The 20,135-nt window shown below is 37.3% G+C and overlaps 2 protein-coding genes across 2 annotated transcripts; both read right to left on the reverse strand.

Annotated features, from left to right (window-relative positions):
- Positions 1–244: 244 nt before the first annotated feature.
- Positions 245–15,911, reverse strand: LOC146163991 (WD repeat-containing protein 81-like). Its single transcript, XM_083380645.1, has 26 exons — positions 14,879–15,911; positions 14,760–14,814; positions 14,592–14,694; positions 13,704–13,883; positions 13,283–13,465; positions 12,898–13,111; positions 12,712–12,771; positions 12,469–12,641; positions 12,007–12,294; positions 11,011–11,212; positions 10,592–10,799; positions 10,083–10,319; positions 8,488–8,604; positions 7,770–7,879; positions 7,133–7,317; positions 6,394–6,525; positions 6,150–6,219; positions 5,695–5,805; positions 5,212–5,469; positions 4,485–4,614; positions 3,993–4,128; positions 3,348–3,573; positions 2,758–2,939; positions 1,881–2,061; positions 1,341–1,485; positions 245–573 (listed from the first exon to the last, which is right to left on the reverse strand). Exons 1-26 carry the CDS (start codon positions 15,743–15,745, stop codon positions 410–412), a joined length of 4,917 nt encoding a protein of 1,638 aa, XP_083236771.1. The 5' UTR covers positions 15,746–15,911; the 3' UTR covers positions 245–409.
- LOC146163992 (quinone oxidoreductase PIG3-like) lies at positions 15,909–17,220 on the reverse strand. The gene has a single exon (XM_083381043.1). It carries the CDS (start codon positions 17,216–17,218, stop codon positions 16,094–16,096), a length of 1,125 nt encoding a protein of 374 aa, XP_083237169.1. The 5' UTR covers positions 17,219–17,220; the 3' UTR covers positions 15,909–16,093.
- Between the last annotated feature and the right edge of the window lie 2,915 nt (positions 17,221–20,135).

The following is a 20,135-nucleotide window of genomic DNA, read 5'->3' on the forward strand; positions in this document are numbered from 1 at the left end:
AGTTACAAGATAAGATTTATAACTTTATAGCAATTTCCGATCACCGACTTGCTCTATCAACCAAAAATGTATGGTTAGGTTTGGACACATAAAAGGCAAAAACACTACATTACACCCTTATTCGTCAGAAAGTTCGATAGAAGATAAAACACACAGGTGATCAAAATCGTTTATTGCGCTTCAACAATAGATATAGTGTCATTAAACAAGTGACAAATGATCTCAATTGGTTTATGGTGTTTATTTTAAAGGAATTTTAACGAGATTTTATTGCACAACGTTTTTCAACAAAGATATATCACATAAAATAGTAAAAAAAATCAGACTTAGCGCAACGTTAATCGTGTAATAAACAGGTACACTACTGTCTCAATTGTGAAATCACAGCAATTATCCAACAAATTCCAATTTATGTAAGCAATTTCACTGCACCAGTGTCGGACGCAACAATAAGCTGTCGTTTCATCGCAAGGACCGCAAAAGAAGTAAGCGACCCTTTCAGACAGTCCGACCTCAGTTTGGTGACCGTAATTGGTTTGTCCAATGTCGAACGAGCAGCTGAACTCACGTGATCTAGGTGTACACGAGTAGGTAAATAATAAATTCGAACCGAACAACAGCAAACGAGCTAAGGTGTTGCCGTTATAATTTTGGCTGTTCAACACATTCCTGTGTCCGTTATTTATGCCTGGCAAAAAAGGAAAACTGTTTTTCGGTCGAACAAATCCGTACATACTTTACACCTAGTTAATAGTATTTAGTCATTTCACACGTGTTGGCAATGCGAGCACCCATAACACAGACTAATCAAGGGTTATCCAAGCTTGGCGGCATTTCGGGCAAGTACATGTTTAGTATATTGTACGCCAGTCAAACACAGTAGGCTAAAGGCCTGCACTGAGCTGAGCTGGGCGTGAAATTGTTTTCACTACAGCTGCACTGAGCTGCGCTGGGCGTAAAAATCGCTTCAAAATGTATTGTTTTCCAGCTGCACGGGGCTTGACTTTAGCAAAGCGTGAAACGCTTGCCACAATAGAATTTAAATGCAAATTAAACGGGGCTTAAAAGGACGCAAGAAAACCTCAACAGTAAATGTAACAACACGAAATGTTTTGAACAACCGATAAATGCGTTGGCTGTCAATAGAAGTAACTTCATTTTCAATTTTCTACTATTTGAGGAAAGTTCTGTCTCGTTTTTTTTTTTAAATCAACGCCAACACTGGCCAGAAAGTCACACTTATTTTGATATCGGGTTTACATTGATACGAAACGGTACCGGGCATAAGACCTGATAAAGTAAACCAAAAATTAAAATTTTAAAAACATATTGCATCGTACCGTCATTAGTTGGCAGTGGCAACACTGTGATTCGATTGGAAAAGGATGCTGCAAGCAATTCGTCGTGAAAGACTTTGACCATCTGAACAGGCTCCGTTACTGAGCGGTAAACCATCCGTGGGGTGACGCTGTTGGTGTCCCATATCTTAAGAATACAAGTGCCAGTGCATTTCCGAATCTTTGTGTTACTTTGAAATAAAAATTTAACAAAAAGGCGCTTCAGTAGCAAATTACACTTGTCATCATAGGACGGTGTTAAATGCGTTGCATCAAGCTTCGCGCATTTGGGCATTCACACGCTAAGATTTAAATGCGGTTACCACATATTTAGGCCAAGAAAGCTGGTTTTATTTTTTATTCTTTTTCTGCGTTTACTTCCTTACGAGGTACCGTAGTATTTTGGTAATATTATTTCACCGCGAAATAAAATATTAGGGTTTTTGTGAGCTTACTACTATAATTCAAAATGCAGATTGAAAACGACGTTTGTCGCAAAATAAATAATAGAAAAAAATGGGTTCCAAAATATCCCTTTATTACCGCAATTGTCTGATCCATCGACGTCGTCACGAACGTTTTGTCCGTCATCATGCACGCCGATATGACGTCATTGTCGTGTGCTTGCCATAAGCGCAGTATGGGCCCCATGCGGAGGTCAACTATCGATATGACCCCGGAGGTGAACCCGACCGCCACCCAGTGGCCGTTTGAGCAAATCGATCTTCACATAAATCATCGGGGGATAAGTTTAAAACTAAATCAACTGATGTCATATGATAAAGTAACGCATATGATGTATCAAGGTTTGTTGAGTCATGACCAAACGATTTAAAGCAGGATGGTCCGAGGTTGACAGCATAGCGGGCCACAATATTTCTTGCATATTCTTCGCGGGCCACATAAAGTGCTACATGAGTGCCAGGGGAGGATTAATACCTTTTGTTTGGTCGGGGCATGGAATGTTTAAAGATGACGCCACAAAGCATCATCAAAAAGTAACGTCACATGTGGCCCGCGGACCTATGTTTAGACCACCCTGCTTTAGAGAAGAGTGATAAAACGTATCAAAAGTATGATTATAATTTAAAAAATAATCCGTAAAAAGTCAAATTAAAAAAATCTGTGATAAAACAAATACACTATACTTTTAATTAAAACTAATTTTTTTTTTACAGGTAAACACGGACCAAAAAAAATACATCTAACACCAGCCACCGTTCAGATTTGGATTTTTTATTACCTGGATACGTTTTTTACAGCTGACATTTCTGAACGTTCTATACCTAAATTCCGGCTTTAAAGGTGACTGGGGACGCAAATTCAGATCTACAGTCGGGGCAACACAATTTTAACGGACATTCCGTAACTGAATCGAGTTAAAACGGTTCCAGTCGATTACTTAACTACAAGGCCTTACCTTATTCCGCCAATGTTCGGTCCACCAGCCGCTTTATACTCGCACGCTTGTGTCTGGCTCCGTAGGTCGAGCATCTTCAGACAGTCGGAGGTGTTGACCAGTACCTGGCGCTGTGGAGCGGGCAGAGCGAGCACCGACGTTATGCCGTTCGGCTTAAACTCGCTGCTGTCGAAGGACTTGATCTGGAGAATTTTGGGGCAGCATTAGATATACAGCTTGGAAATCATATAACTTAAAATTGTACGATTGACCAGAAAATTGATTGTATGGGTATGTCACAGTCACGAAAACATCATTGGACTCTTGATTGTCACAGTTGCTAGCTTGCAAAATATAGGAAAGAACAAACTCTGACCCAGTATCATCAAATATTTTTTCAAAAATGGCGTCAACAATGACCTAATTGCCGTTCGAAATGACACTATATACTCGTGCAAAAATTTCAAACTTAATATTAATATTCATTTTGTCTTATATTTTGTTGAGAAAACACAAAATCAAAAATCTCTCGTATAAACTACTAGAGTAGATGCGAGACAGGGTCAGCAGTTTCCCTAAAAGGCATCTAAATAGCGATTTAGGCCCCTCACCGACTGGCCGGTGTAGGGATCCCAGATATGAAGCGACCCGTCGCAGCTCACAGCCGAGTTGTCGGCTGGAACCAAGCTGCAGTAGGACACCGTCTTGCGGTGCTGACGGTACGTGAACAGTGGATCCACCTGGTCCGAGGTGCTGCCGTGTAACGACCAGATACGGACTGTCTTGTCCTTGCTGGCCGTCATGAACCAACCCTCCGATTCGCTGGCGTACATGCACCTGTTACGTGAAAATTGCATATGCTTGGATGTCAGGCGTTGACCTTGTCGGAGGCTGTTTCTAATTTCGTTGGGTGTTCGTTACCTTTACTTTTGGGAACACAGAGAAAGGGGGTTATTTGACAACATGTTTTCAGAACTTTACTGGACTCTACACAGCAAAGATGAAGTGACATTTTTGGCATAGTTACATATTTTTTTAAAGGGAAACTTTATACAAATCTTGGGCGTTTAAAACCGCAACCAGACGTTAAATATATGTAAAACTGCAATATCGGTTGTTTCTATACGGGAGCATCTTTTAGATAAACAATCACCGCTAAATGCAGTTTATAGTACGTTTAAAAACATCAGTCACGCGTCGCTGCATACGGCATAGCACAGCAAAGTCACCGTTTACACAATTTACAAGAGGCTCACTTGACAGCTGCCGTGTGCCCGACGAACTTTTGCAAGTCGATCTGATTAAAGTGGATGTGATTGTCGCCGTCGGCCAAACCGATCTCGTGCTCCCAGTAAGCCAGCCAGTTCTCTTTTAAGTGCGTGAAGCCATTTCCTGAATTATTCAACGACATTGGGGTTATAGTGTTCATAATTTGACCGTGCAATGGTAGTAGGTGTTTTCAACGATGCAACCGACTGCACGCTTTTCATGGTGGAAACCAATATTCATGTCTAGCGTGGCAGCACATAGTACATTTTGGAGGGACTACCGATAAACAAGCCACTTAACAACACCATTCGCTTTTGGACTATAGTCGGGTCCAGAATCCTCGCTTTTGGACTATAGTCGGATCCAGAATCCCCAACTCAATTTGTAACGAATAGGTCACAATGTTTTAGTATTTTACATTTTAAACTGCCTCCTATTTTCTGTAAAAAAAATCTGAGTGCGTATATGTTATGGTATACCGTTAATATCTTTGTGCGTTCGGCCTTCTTCGGGAATTTTCGGATTGGAAAACGGGTTGAGTTTGTCCACTACGATTTTGTTGCCGACGACTTTTACCTTTGACGTTGGCGACTGGCTGGCCGTAAATTGCTGGAGTTGAAACAAAAAGTTGTAGCACCGAAACAAACAATGCCAACTCAACCTAAAGTAGTTTACTGCCGAAACGTAGTACGCCGCAGTCGCACTGGTAACGTTGCATACCGAGAAAACAAGGCCACGATGCGTATCAATAAGAATTTTATCGTTTTTTTCTACAAGTTTCAATACACACAACGGGAAAATGCATCTACACATTTTTACACAATCGTTAAGTTTAAACTACTAATCCGAGAAAATGTCTGCCTAAATAGCAGGGATTCTCAACCATTTTTATGACTTACGGCAACCCTCAAAAATAATAACTAGATTCTCGATACCCCGACTGCAATTTTTGTTAGGTATTTTATGTAATGTCACTATAAATTGAACTCGAATAACGCAATCAACTTAAAACATGTATAAAAATGCGATTTTATATCATGGTCTCTAATCGTACACAAATAGTTGTATTAAGAGGCTGACCAACTGAGCAAAAATCAGCTTCTTAAAAATTCTCAAATAACAATCGACACCATTGAGCATTAGAAATGGCACACCAGGGCGCCGCGGCACCCCGGTTGAGAACTACTGTTATATAGCGTAACGTACCCCTGGACTCGGATTGCCGACGCCGGCGTCGCTCAGCGCCCTCTCGTGTTCGGTGCTAAGGCGCCAAATGTGGTCATGCCGGTCGTTAAGGATCTTCTCCATGTGCGTGCCGCCCATCAGACGCGCCAGGGGTATGTAGGCCTGGTTGGCGCACTCGGGACAGAAGGCGGCCCTCACCTCTTCCAGCACTGCTTCGGCGTACTTTCGCCGCTCACGCTGCGTTTCGTCGCTTCGTTTGACGACATCGGCAGCATTTTTCTGTCGAGGTCGTTTCGAATTAAGTTTTGTGAAGTTGGTATATGGTTTTACGAAGATAGCGCTAGTATCTTTATAATTAAAACAACAGAAATTTAGTTGAAAAAGAGGCACGTTTTTATTACTGCATATTTAGCAATACAGTCGTTTTCTAATTGATCCGGCTGTAAGCATAGTTGAATCGTTAAAATGGCTAGGCAATCTACTGTAGCGCTCAGGAAGGCTTACCAGGTGTTCTGCACTTCGCGATGTTTCTTTAGTTTTATCCTCCAATTGCAAAGCGGCAAAAATAGAATCTTCGCTGGGAGAAAGGTAGTTGAACGTGCTATCGCAGTCCATCTGCAATTAAAAAGACGAATTATACGAATATAATACTTACAGTAAAACTCAGTTGTTACTGCCAGCCGATATATTTATGTAATTTTGTTCAACACATGTATTTGTTGAACTGACGCGCAGCATAATTAAAGACCATGAGCTTAACAATCACAATGACAACTGTATTGGACAGGGATTAGGTCCTTACAAAATCATACAAGATTTTCAAAATTGCAGTTCAACCCTAATAACAAATACCCTAAATACGTCTTGTAGTATAGTTATTTCTTCAACTCAGATATATTCCATAAAATAATGTAGTTCCACGAATACTACAGGATTTTTTTAAAGAAAAAATAATTTACCTCAAATTGAGTGGCCTCAGCGCCACTATTGACATCCTGGTTGACAACTTCAAGATGTGACGAAAAGTTACTTAAGTAAAAACAAGAAAAAAGGGTTAATATGAAATAATTGGGTATGTCGGCAAACCCCCAGTAAAAAAGTCTTGCTCTCAGCAGTTAATCATAACACCGAGCTACTTTAATTTTATCTGCAACTCATAAAAATTGTTAATTAAAGTCCTATCAAACAAATGAGGCCATTTACCAAAATAATGATTGCAGAAGTTCTGTTAAATGCTGCTGCGAGGTTTCTCTACCAATTGATATGGCAATCTTTACAATCATCTTGATCGTCTTCAAGCAAAGACGTTTTCGTTGCAATGCGCCACCAGGAAATCTACAAACAGCGCATTTCTTACAGGTTTCGATTCAATGCCAGTAAACCAAACTGCTGTATGTACGCAATACTACTTAAAATAACTCCAAAGCAACGCTTGTCTACCGCTAGTTAGCGATTCACTCAAGTGAGCCTTATACCTTTTGAGCAATCTTCTCAATTTTAGTAGTGGCAAATATGAGCCATAACCTGTTCGAATATAATTTTTGTTTAATGTGGTTTGATCACTTGCTTTTCCGCTAACTCCTGAATACCAGAAGCACTGTTGATGTAGAGATGTTCCGGTTGACTGATTTGTTATTTGTGTTTGCCTTATTGTGGACTAAAAAGTGAAACTGGCCTTCTTTAGGTAAAAGTTTGGAAGTTAGGCGCGGAGTTGAAACGAAAATCCCAGGTCTAAAGCAGGGGTTTTTAGCGAGATGTAATCAATAGGTTAAGTACGTTGGTAACGAGTATAATTGTATATATTTGTTTGGCTTAGATCAGTTTCTCGGAGATGTGATGTAAGATTTGAACACAGTTACTTACCATGATCTGTGACTAAAATATAAGTTGAGAATATTCGTTTCACAGCGAGGCGCGACAAGGGCGTTCAAAATCAAATTACCTTATTCGCTTTGACGCCAAAATTCCGATCAGCGGCATGACAATTTCTTTGGAGAGTCGACGGAGCTGCTGCGCCACAGTGTTGTTTGTGAAGTAGGGAATCAGGTGGATGAGGATCGTACAGCTTGCCTCCAGCGCGGCGAACGAACGCAGCGTGAAACGGGTTCCCGAAATCGCTGTCGACACCTTTCGCAAAATTAGAAAGTTTTCGAGGAGCGGCCTCCGGCTAGGAAGTGGAGCATGCTTTGCCAGAAGCGACTAGGTCAGTTTAGGTAGGGCCAAGAAAACAATCGTTTCAAAACTTAAACTTCGTTTCATGCCTTATTGATACGGCTACGGCTTTAGATGTTATTTGCGCCATTTATGATTTGTTTTAACAGGCTTAGGTTTTATTTCGACGTTTTAAGGTCTCATTTCATTGCAGAATAATTTCGCATTCGGTTAGAATATGTCGTTGTTCTTAATACTGTAGTAATATAGAATACAGATTGTACTAATGCAGATATTGTTGCTGCATAGCAATTGATATGTGTAGGCAGCTAAAAGTGCTTCGGTCATATGTTCGGTTACGTGATGGTACCATAATTTTTGCTTTATGAAACTTGTTGTTCTCCGTAGGAATTAGGGAATTCACTCACGGTGTACGATATATGAGGTATGTATTGAACGGTGAAGAATGAACTGCCGTACATCGAAGCGGCGAACACAAGGCAATCAATTACTTGGACGTGATTCGCAGCTACGATATCTGTTGAAGATTATATTATAAATTTGTTATGATATATTTACACAGTTGAATAAACAAGAGTGGTGAAAAGACGTAGAAATAACCCGATACTTTAAGCGAGGGGTGTCCAACACGCGGTAAGCGTGCCAAATATGGCAATTACGACGCCTAACAATTACTTCTGATCTTATAACGTTATACTGTAGCATTTATATATTATATATCTTGGTGTGAAAAAGCAAGAAGCAAAAGTCAGCTAACCGACAGACACTTCGATGCAGTAATGTGCACTGCTACTACATAGTTAAGGTCAATCTTGGCTAAAAACAAAATGTTTGCAAAGAAAAATTTTTGGTCATTGGTTGGTTTGGTTGGTTTGGTTTGAAAATAAACAAATGTTTTTTATGTGTTAACAAACGTTATATATGTAAAAATGGCGCTTTTAATACTAGAAAGAATCACTTACTTAACTTTGGCACGGGAAGAAGTTATAAGATAAAACTTGGCACGTCAGCATGTTTGAGTTGGACACCCCTGCTTTAAGCCATATTACTGTTTGGACTCTGCAATTTTTCGTTTGTGTCATTCTATACGAGAAGGGTTGTGGGAAGCATGCAAGGTCGACAAACCTGCTTCGTTGCAGAAACAGAGGTTTGTGGCGCGCAGAAGATGGCGGATGATGTACTTCGATGTGAGAGTGGGGCCAAAGCGCATCATCATCCACTGCAAACTGTCCATGATGATTTCTTTACGAAAGACATAATAACATGACACTTGTTAATGCGTTAGTAGATTAATACAAATAAAACTCCTACACTGAAAGCGACAATCGTTAATGTATCAAGGTATGGTAAACCACTCTTTTTCACGCAGGGATAGTCAGTTTTGCGCGTAACGTATAGCAGCCCGAACCTGTTGATCAAATTCGGAGATCAGCGTTACATAGCACAAGGCGTAATAATTTACCTTTGCAAAAACGTTATATATTTTATATTTGTTAACGCCCAATTAGTTTTTAGCTCTTGTCGGCAGTGATAGTTCTCTTAATTTCACAAATCATGAGAAGCAACATGTTTAGTGTTTTCTGTAGCATCCCAATTTGCATTTTGACAACATCGTAGCATATTGTTTTGCAACACACAATCTGTTCTCCGAATATTGTAAACACCGTCAAAACTATACATTCAGTCAGATCACCCGATCCGTTAGAAATCAGTGCAGTTCTAAGCAAAAAGGTCTACGACAATCAGGGCATCCAATGGCAGAAAAGTCGAGACTTTTAGACCTTGAGGTCCTGGCAATGTACTGATTTGGACCTTTAGGTAAACTCCCGGCGTAGATAAATTAAAAATATTCATTAAAAGTTCAGAAAAGATAACAAAAAGTATGAGATAGGATTAATAACACTTGACCCACCTAAACCCTAACGCTAACCCGAATCCTAACCCAAATAATGTGCGTTATTTTAATAATTCTTTAAATGCTGGGGGAAAAAGCCCAAACTCGGATGGGCATAAGATGGTTTCTCGTCCATTGTATTTAAGATTATTACGTCACAAATTGAGGTATTGGGGCCTGAAGCGTTATAATTATGAAATTATCGCACATTATTTGGGTTAAGGTGATGGTTAGCGTTTGGGTTTGGTTGGGTCAAGTATTGTTAAACTTAATCTTCTTATGCACATTTGTTAATGCAAATTTGTGCATTGTCCAAGACCTCAAAGTCTAAAAGTCGGACTTTTGATCCTTTGAATGCACTGATTGTCGTAGACCTTTTTGCTTAGAACTGCACTGATTTCTGACGGATCGGGTGGTCAGATCAATTTTTTTTTACTTTTTATGGTCAGCCAGTGCTGGGATCTTAACAATTATTTGTATATATATATTTGTCTTTTGCGTGGTATTCAAAGTCGTTAAAATGCTAGTGAACTAATTTTAACTAAACTTAACAATACAAACAACCGGCGGCGTTGACTTACAATCTAAAAATAAATAAAATGTAACAAGAACTAAGAGCCGCCTAACAATGGTTAGAGCTTAGCCGCCTGTTGACTACCGTGTTTTAGGTCATAAAAAAGTTGCCCTAGTAGTGACACAATGGTTTTATTTGGACATTCTTGAATTTAAATGAAAACGGGACGTTGGCATTCATATTATAAATCTCCGCATTTATCGCAAATACCTTCAAAAGTGACCATCATGGCAATTTACAGGTACTACTGACCCATTTTTTTCTTCAGCCTGATAAGACATTCAATCAAAAGCCGTGGTAAGTTGTCCAAAAATGTTTCAAATCCAAAACGGTTCCACAATTGCACCAGAAAAGTTTTTCCATACAAAATCTCAATTGCATTGCAGAGGTCTGCTTCATTTCCAACAATAGTTTCAACACAAAGTGCATTGACTCTATTGCACAGTTTAATAACTGGTTTCAAAAACCAATCCACCGTCTCTTTGGGACCTTAAGAAAGTTTTCTAATATAGTTCAAGTTTGATGTCTTACTATTAGTATACTTTTTTAATATTTTAGTGTTAATGAAAACAAATGGGTCAAAACTTAACAGTATCTAAATTTAATAATACCAGGTGGTTTTCTACTAGTGCTCTAGTAAGTGGAAACTAGTATATTAAAAGTAAAATATATTTACTTTACTGAAAGAATGATATACAGTATGTTAAAACACAATGATATATTGGTGGTTATATTAATATAAAACGAAAGGGGAAACTCACCAAGATCCTGGGAAACTCTGTCAAAAAACATGACCAAAAAAGGAACAGCCTGATACACTTCACTCTCCACCATATTAATGAGGTGGGGCATTACAATACTAAGGCCTTCACTTTGGTTATGCATTTCAGTGAGTAACTCAACAAGTTTTTCTTCAATGATAGGGTAACTGTTTTCCTCAAGCGGTGCAGAATAGTCACTTGTTAGAGTCTAAAAAGAGGACATATGTGTTAAACATATTAAAATTTCAAATGTGGTAAAATCCAAAAGGTATAATAGGTTTTGTGATTTTTGTGTATGTAATTTGCATACTGTTTTGTCATTTCAGTTAGACAGTTACCTAAAGCAAATCATTTTGTTAATATAGTTACATAATGAATATTCAGAATAAAAATAATTTAAAAAATATTTAGGCCCCTACCATTAAAAGCTCAAGAAAGCAATACAGGGATTTAAAGTATGGAGGTGTAGGTAAAAGAAAAAGTTCTTCTTGCAAAAATTGGTCAATACTAGGTGGTGGAAATCCTTTTGATACCGCAGAATTAAAAATTCGCTGCAAACTGTGTTTATCCACTTTGTTTTCGATTGATAAGTCTTCAAACTGCTTTAAGTTCTTGCATGTTCTACATTAAGATTAAAAGAGTGGGAATTAAAATTGTAATATACTTAAGATGTAAATTATTAGTAACACAGTTAGTTAACTCATATAGTATATGTAATTTGTTTTTTAAAATGTAGATCTATATTGTCTTTTAAAATGTAGAGTATACAATACAGCAAGGATTTTTTAACAGAGCCTAAACAGACATAGGCAGAATATGAGCGATGTTTGGGCAGGTACAAGTCAAGGTGTTAGTTAATTTTTACATGATTGTAGATTGTATAAAAGTGTTATGATAACAAAATCCTCATTGATTATTTAATAAGTGACTCTATGTCACCCATCTTTCTGGAATGTTCTGTATTGTTCGCTACTTGTCGGTTGAATGTTATTAAAATTCCAAGCATTATTTTTTTAACTTGAAAAAATTGCTTGACGCAATTATTCTACAAAGTTAGTTGCCGCCCCTGCACTAAATGTATTTTGACTCGATTTCACTTTCCTGTTTTTGGACCGAAATCAGCAGATTTATGAAGTCTATTTGTACTGTGATGTCAATTTATGACGTCATATTTGAATTTTTTGCCTTCTGTGGTCCACGCGAGACAAAAAAATATTTTAGGGGTCCCCGGTGAAAAAAGTTTAAAAAACCCTGATCTAGATGCTAGATTTCTACCTTGGGGCTAAAACAGATTTTACAAGTTAAAATGTATATAAGGTACCCAAGCAGTAAACATAAATTATTGTCTACATAAGATAACATAAAATTTGTTAATGGTGCAGAATGTCCTACGCAGTATTTTAACTTTAACTTACTCAGACAAAGGCACGTTCAAGCATTCTATGATATGAGAAAGAACTTTGTGTAAACCAATTGGAAGAGCACTTTTTGTGTTCTGGAAACACTTAGCTGCAGCATTAAATCTACTGGATAAAGGCTGGTTGGCAAAAGTAATATGCAAGTTTTGTGAGGAATATAGCTCCATAGTAAGGCAGAAAAACACCAAAACGTTGTGATCAGATACAACATCTTCGATTGTGGTAGCCGTGATGCTTTTCAAATGGCCGCTGATGACATTTTGAAGTGACAATGATAGAGATGCCCTTTAAAGAATATAAAGTGGTAGTATATTTATAAGTAAATCACCAGTTAAATCTTATTAAACTATATTTTAATTAGAATATGACTTTAATGCAGAATAAAGCAAAAAATTGGTAAAGTAGAATAAATCTTTTTTTTGTTAAGAAAAAAGGGATGAGTATGAAGACAATGCTTACTTGTTTGTTGTTGATAACTTGAAAGCCATTAATTTTTCAAGTTGGTCTAAGTCAGTGAAAGGGTCATAATCAACTGGCAGTTTAATTTTTCTTTTAACATTCACAGTTTTGCTACCATTGCTTTTTCCATTGTCTTCTGTTTCATTGCCCGAACCGGTTTGAGCTGCATTTAACTGCAATGATAATAAATTATTTTGGTTGGTATCACAGCAAGGTCAGATTAGAAATGGTTGATCAGTTTACCTTATCTGAAGGGTCCAGCTTTAATGAAGAAATACTTTTGAAGTGATTCTCAATCAACCTCTGAAAAGGGTTGTACAATAATAATGCATGATAACTAATTTACCAAACAAATAGTAATTTCAAAAAATAAGTGTGGATAGGATTAGATTAAAAAGGCTTTACACAACACATAACCATGCAACATACAGGTAAAGGAATCTGTGAAGGAATTCTCTTTTCTGGATGTGGAGAAAGAAACAGTTGAACAATTCCATGTGTTGATGGTGTTTGGTGCTGGTCAGCAAGTTGTCGGCACACATTAAGCTCTTTCACTGCTTGCTTTCCTGACAGTTTATAACCAAAGGTGACATCGATCCATTTGTTCAGATTTGATGACACCTTTTCACTTTCAAGCATTTGCCTGTAACATCAATACATGAAGAAGATTCAAAACTATCTGGGGCAATTTGTGTTACAATGGTATGCACAAATCATTGAGAAAGGTAAAAAAATTACAAGTTTAATCTACTTGTCCAGCAAAAGATAAACAAATGTCTATGTAGTAAATATATATTTGGCAAATCCTACTGACATGTGCTTCTTAACAAAGTCCTCTGGCCCACTGCACCAATCTGGTACCCCTAGATCTGTCATATCACCATGAATGGAACTAAAAACAGAAGAGTCTGTGTAGAACTGTGGAATGCACTCATCAGGGGACCAGGCTTGCATGCGCTGTATGGTGGCAGGATATTCATTTGGTTCCCAGTAAGACCTGCACAAGAACAAAATAAACTAAATAATACACAAATAAGATATACAATCTTTATAGGTTGCACAATAAGATGACATATTTTATTGGCAAATAACTTGTGAAGGACTGTACACTATATAGGTATAATGTTGCTGAAGCTATATAATATACATGTATAGCACGAAGCACATACATCAAATCACTTGTATCTAATAACGTAATTGTAAGCAAATCTTTTTGTTAATGTGATAGTACCAACCTGACATGTTTCTGGAGTATTTCTTGTGGTATTCTTCGGGCCAAGTACACATAAAATGTTATGTCTGATAGCATATCTGGAACATGGTGGGGTGCATGTAAATGAACAGCTGACATTGTGTTTTTTTCATTAACCGCCATAGCATACTGTAGGTTTAGTTGATCATCTCCTTTATTTAAGCTGGTAAAATGACAAATTAATAGAAAAATAGAAGTATAAAAATAGTAAAATGAGCAAAACATTTTATGAATAAATAACTAGTTTACTGTGGAAAATATATCTTAAACCAATTAGATAACAAGAATTATAGTTCAACATCATTCATACAAACTTCATTTAGCCTTAAAAATACAATGCGTCATGAGGATAAATCAGGGCATGGTCTTGTGTTGTAAAGTATGCAAGGAAAAAGCAGTGTCTAGCAAAATTGGTCAATATTGAACAGTTCTCATAATTTTAATACAATGTGCCTTATAGGTTACAGGTTAATACATTTCTTCACACAACCCAGGTATCTAGTCAATGCATGTCTTAGGATAAGCGGAACTTGAGGTTATAACAAAAACAATCCTTGACATACATTAGGCATATTAGACAGTTTGTAACTTACCAGAGGCTGGTCAACTGTAATAAAGAGAATTATACAAACAGTGCTACACAACTCTTTTCAGTCACAATTTTCACCTTTTCCATAAATAGGTCGAATTTTTGTAGCTTGAATAGATGTTATAAAGTGCTTTTTGCAGTTTAAAAAAATTGTATTACTAAAATTATGTATATCAAAGTACAGCAACCTCAATATTATATATATATATATATATATATGTGTATATATATATATATATACGCGTTACATGTTTACATAAGTCAAACGTAACATAAACATACCGATATTTTGATTTCGACAAATCCCGCCAACCAGAGTCTGGATCAGTAAGATCTGACACCCAAGGAAGTATAGGGTGGTGAAAAGGGTTATCCATTTTTCGGCCTAAAACAAAAAGAAAAAAATTTTTCTTTAGCAATAGTAAATACCGAATTTTTAAACCAATATACCTGCAAGGTTGTTAAGAAACATCAAATAATCAAAATTGGACATCTGTCCGGAAACCTATAAAAATGAATTACAGTTTAGCTTTGACAACTGGTATATAATTTATGTCAAATTAACTAACCCATTTGTCAACCATACTGTCAATCTCAAAAGCATCAAACTGGTCACAAGCATTCAATTCTTCAGTTTGTAGCAATGTTTTTCCATTTTCTGAAGTGCAGGTATCAGTTTCCAACTCGGAATGTGTTAATGAAAAATAACTTTCTGAATTAAAAATGTTGATCTTCATCCAAAACATATCATCAAGTTGGGAATCTCTCCAACTTACAGATCTTAACTCCAACAAAGGAAAATTCTTTAACAAGAAGTTCATCACTTGCAGAAGCTGATATACAATAAACAATAGCCTGGTCCCAGACTTGGTAAGCATGGCAGGACTGTACAGCAGGGCATCCTGGATGCTGTGGGAAATATATGGCTGTGCCAAATAGCAGATTTCATCTATAACGGTTGATGCAATAACTGGAATGAGGTTAACATGATATATATCATTCTTGCTGGGAACTTGGCACTGTTCATCTTTGGCACAATTTATACTATAACTGTGATACGCATTTTTATAGTCTAACAGAGCCTTCTTCCATGCTAAACTAAAGTTTATTTTGCAGAGCTTTTGAAATGGGCAGTCCTTATCGTTCGCTTTGGATAAGTTTCCAAACAAAATCTTTTGAAGAAGTTTGGCTTTATGAACAGAAATAGAAACCTTAACGAACCTCTTATCATCAAAGGAGCAAGAGTGGTGCAGTAAGGCCCTAATTTGGATTTCTGTGCAATCCTCAGGTTTTTTCAAAAAGTGATCTTCATCTGTGTTTCCAAAATGATCCAACCAATGATTTGTTACTAAAGCAGTTATTGACCCATAACCTTTAAGTAGCAAACTTGGGTCAATCTTCAGGTGATCTGATAATATTGAGAATTGCTTGTCCATAATATCAGTTATATGTATTGCTTCGAAATATAGATATCAGTTTGAAATAAACATGTTGGTGACTGTTCTTCATCCTTTGTCAAACCTTGTCTTTGTTTTAAAAGACATACTTAAAATAAATATCCAGTTATTTATTTATAACATAAAACTAATTTCATATTGCCTAAATCCCTAAAAGCAGTGCATAATTTTCTTAAATTAAAATTGATTACAAATTTCAGTACAATAAAACAAATAAAGCTAGGTGTGGACATCAATGTGTAGATACAATCAATACATTTATAAGTGAAAAATGAACTTTGGAAAAGGCATATTATACATATATACTACTTGATTTAACAATATTGCTCACAATTCATTTTTTATTAGATTGTCTTCAAGTTGTAGAATGATTTTACCCTTGTTTTTGTTTGTGGCCATGTACGAATGGGCATCAGCCACCTCATTAAAGTTCATAATCCTGTCAATTACAGGGGCCAATTGCTTCTTATTAGAGGCACCAGAAGAGAAGTAAGGCAGAGCATTTTTGGTGAACTGTTCTACCAATGATTTTTTGTACTCATCACTTCTAGCTTTCAAGGTAGTTCCACGCATTGAAACTCTCTTACCGAGAATCTGAGATAACAATGGCCCATCAACAGCCCCTCCACCAAGTAAGCCATATACAACCCACGTTCCATCAAAACTTATGCTTTTGATATTTTGCTTCCAATAAGAACCACCAACACAATCCAAAATTAGGTTTACACCCTTTCCGTCGGTGTGCTCAAGTACCTTATCAGCAAACTCCCCTTCCTTATAGTTAAATCCAGTTGCGGCACCAAGACTTTGTGCCAGAGCAATCTTCTCATCTGTTCCAGCGGTTACAATTGCATGGGCCTCAGAAAGCTTTACAAGTTGTACAGCGGCCGTTCCAACGCCACTCCCACCACCATGGATGAGCACCTTATCCCCCTTCTTCACATCCCCAACAAAGTGCAGTAACTGATATGCAGTCAGCCATACTTCCGGAATTGCAGCAGCCTGAACCAAGGAAACACCATCTGGAATGTTCATAATGTGATCTTCGTCAACTGCAGCATATTCTGCATAACCACCCCCTGGTAGCAGGCCCATTACCTTATCGCCAAGTTTCCATTTATTACAATTGCTGCCTAGTTGTTCCACAATGCCAGACACTTCCAGTCCAAGAGTAAGAGGACCTTTCATGTTAGGATACTTTCCCTCACGCATCAGCAAGTCTGCTCGATTAAGGGCTGTTGCAGCAACTTTTATGAGCACCTGCTTTTCACTAGGCTCTGGTTTAGGCTGGTTGCTGTCGATGTAAAGTTCTTTTACTCCACCAAACTGGTTTTGCTTGACCACCCGCATTGTATTTATACTAGCGCTGACTAAAGAACGTTGGACTTGAAAAGCAAAGAGTAATTTCAAGGAGACGGAAAATAGTTTATTTTTTAATATCTCATTCAACATAATTATTTACCTAAAATTGATATATATATATATATAAATATACATTTGGAAAACATCAGTAAACTGTTTTGCCAAACAACATAAAATGAAAAAACATTGTGTCCAACGAGGATCCATTTTGGAAAGTAAGGCAAGTTTAAACTAGAGACGACAAAAAGCGAAAAACTCATGCTGTGCCTACATTCTTCTGTGGGACCATTTCTAGCCCAATAAAGTTACTTTATTACAGCTGCTCAGTTTCAAGTTGCCTATTACTGGATTTGCAAAACTCCAATATGATTTATTGCTAAAGGCATTTACAGTAGTGGGAATTTTTAAGTTCATTAAATGGTGGAAAAACTTGGTGCTGTTTAATTTCGAACTTTGGAGACTGGCTCATTCGTGCATATATGGAAAATGAATTGGTTACTGTACTTTGTATTTTTAAGTTTGTTACCGGATTGCTGGGCAAACTCTTTCATAACCAAAAAAATGAGCACTGGTCTAGAATCCTATCACTTATTTTACAGACTTAAAGAAATAAGTTGTCAGATTGAAATTGCAAGGAAGAAATAAATATGAAAGAATAAGGACGAGGTCTAGAATCCTACCAAATTATTAAAGTAACGCACAATATTTGGGTTAGAGTGTCGGTTAGTGTTCGGGTGAGGGTGGGTCAAGTATTATTATTTAATAACATCGCTAAACCTACCCAAACCCAAATGCTAACCAGCACCCTAACCCAAATAACGTTCGTTGTGGTAGGATTGTAGACCAGCGCCAGAATAAGTATAATAGTAAAACCCAAACACCAACTTGCACCCTAACCCAAATAGTGTTAGAAATATAAACCCCTGAATGAAAATGTGGTGGGATTCTTTCTAGACTAAGTACATTCCATTTCATTTTAAATCTTATTGACAAATGCCATATTCTCACTTAAAAAATCCAGACTTGGCCAGTAAACCAGTTTGCACATTATTATGTAAATTTGTCTTAATAAAGGTAATCCATAAAGTGAAATCCAGTCTTTGTTTATAGCGTCAAATGCTATTTTTACAACTAGCCTAGCATGCATTGACTGGTTAACCACAATACCATTATTTCAATTTTTGCTGAATCACTAGTTGTGATAAAAATCCCAAAATCATAACAACGATGATTCAGCAGTTAACAAAGAGGCGAACACTGAAATCCAATTCAGTTCCTGATGATTCAGTCCTAAGCATTGAAAAAAGTAACGATCCATCTTCAGTTTGATCATAAATGTCTTAAGGCTAGACACAAGAAGCTGTTGGCCGGTTAACGTGTCGTTGTCGTATACAGTTCACAGCAGGGGTCGGCAACCTTTTTCTAGTCGCGGGCCAAAACTAAGCTCAGAAAGGTCTCTGCGGGCCGCACAAAAATTAACTGTGATATTAAGATGTTAGAACAACTGTGAATCAAGCGGGCCTCGGTTCTCTTTTGCAATAAAAAATTATGTAGCCTAATTACATTTAAGGAGGCTGTAAAGCAGTGGTCGGCAAACTGTGAACCGCGGCCCAAATGTGGTCAGCAGAGCCATTTTTAGTGGGCCGCGAGTTACATTTGAATAGCTTAGTTTTGTTCCACGTGATAGTCGTACATTCATTGGACTTTATTTTAAAAGTAGGTGTGGCATATAATTTTTACATTAGTTTAGCTTTGAAAGTCCCACGTGCCAAATGTGGTCCTATTATATTTTGCCAACTTAAGCTGTATATTATTAAACAAAAAAATCGTCTTATACAATCATTTACATCATGATATAGCACTGTTTTGGGCACCAAGGCGCCGTGTTATATTTCACCTTAAAATCACCTATCCTGAATCCGCCACTTTTTTATAGTGGTTTTACGTAGTGGACCTTCAATAGCTCTGAAGAGTACTTTGGGCCGTGACAAAAACGTTTTCCGACCACTGCTGTTAAGCATTGGCGCAACGCGCGAAAAAAAGCGTTTTTTTTGTTTAAAATTCAATTCACATGTCGTCATCCATAGGCTACTACTAATAAAAAGTGTAATAAAACTACTTTGAGGAACACGCTAACTTTAATAATTAATCTATCAGTGTTGTTGACCTTTTTACGTCTGGGCGCACATCTCACATTTTTTGTTATCTTTTGTGAATTTTCAGGGAATATTTTCAATTTATCTACCTCGGGAGTTTACCTAAAGGTCCAATTAGTGTAGTGCCACGACCTCAAGGCCAAAAAACAAAATTTTCTGCCGTTGGATGCCCTAATTGTGGTAGACCTTTTTGCTTGGAAGTGCACTAATTTATAATGGATCGGGTGGCTTACTACTCTGGAAACGCCGGGTATTTTGTCTAATCATTATATATGGCGTGTATAGCGTCTTAAAGATTTACCCCGAAAATGGCTATAGCTGCGACAATTATTGTTCATAAGGTACATCGAGTAAGTTGGACTTAAATTTAAAGATAATCTAGCTTGTACTATTGACTAACTCCAAGAAATGTTGTCAAACTTGTTTTCTTTGTATGCCGCCTTCATCACGAAACCAAGTAGACACGTTACCGTGGTTCTGATATTTCCTTCATTCTAATTGCTTAACGAATAGGAATCACTCAACATTTATATTGTTTAAGAGTTTATAAATTATAAGGTAATTATATTAAATCTGTATCACAGTCGCACAAAACGTCAGCACAGAGTTGTTACACAAATCATACTACACCAAAACCCGAAACGATGTAATTACTCCCAATGCGAAGAATAAAATTTCATTCTGACAGCATTGTACTTGGCCACTGACACTTTATACATCAGACTTTTGGCCATTTTGGAGATTTTGGTTCGGAATAGCACCATTTACAAACATTGCACATTGTTTGAAATATATAAAATCTACGCTTTTAAGCACAGTTTTTTTTACAAAGATTCGTCTAGAACAGTGGT

This window comes from Ascidiella aspersa, chromosome 2 (assembly GCF_963924565.1).
Source record: "Ascidiella aspersa chromosome 2, kaAscAspe10.2, whole genome shotgun sequence".
NCBI lineage: Eukaryota > Metazoa > Chordata > Ascidiacea > Phlebobranchia > Ascidiidae > Ascidiella > Ascidiella aspersa.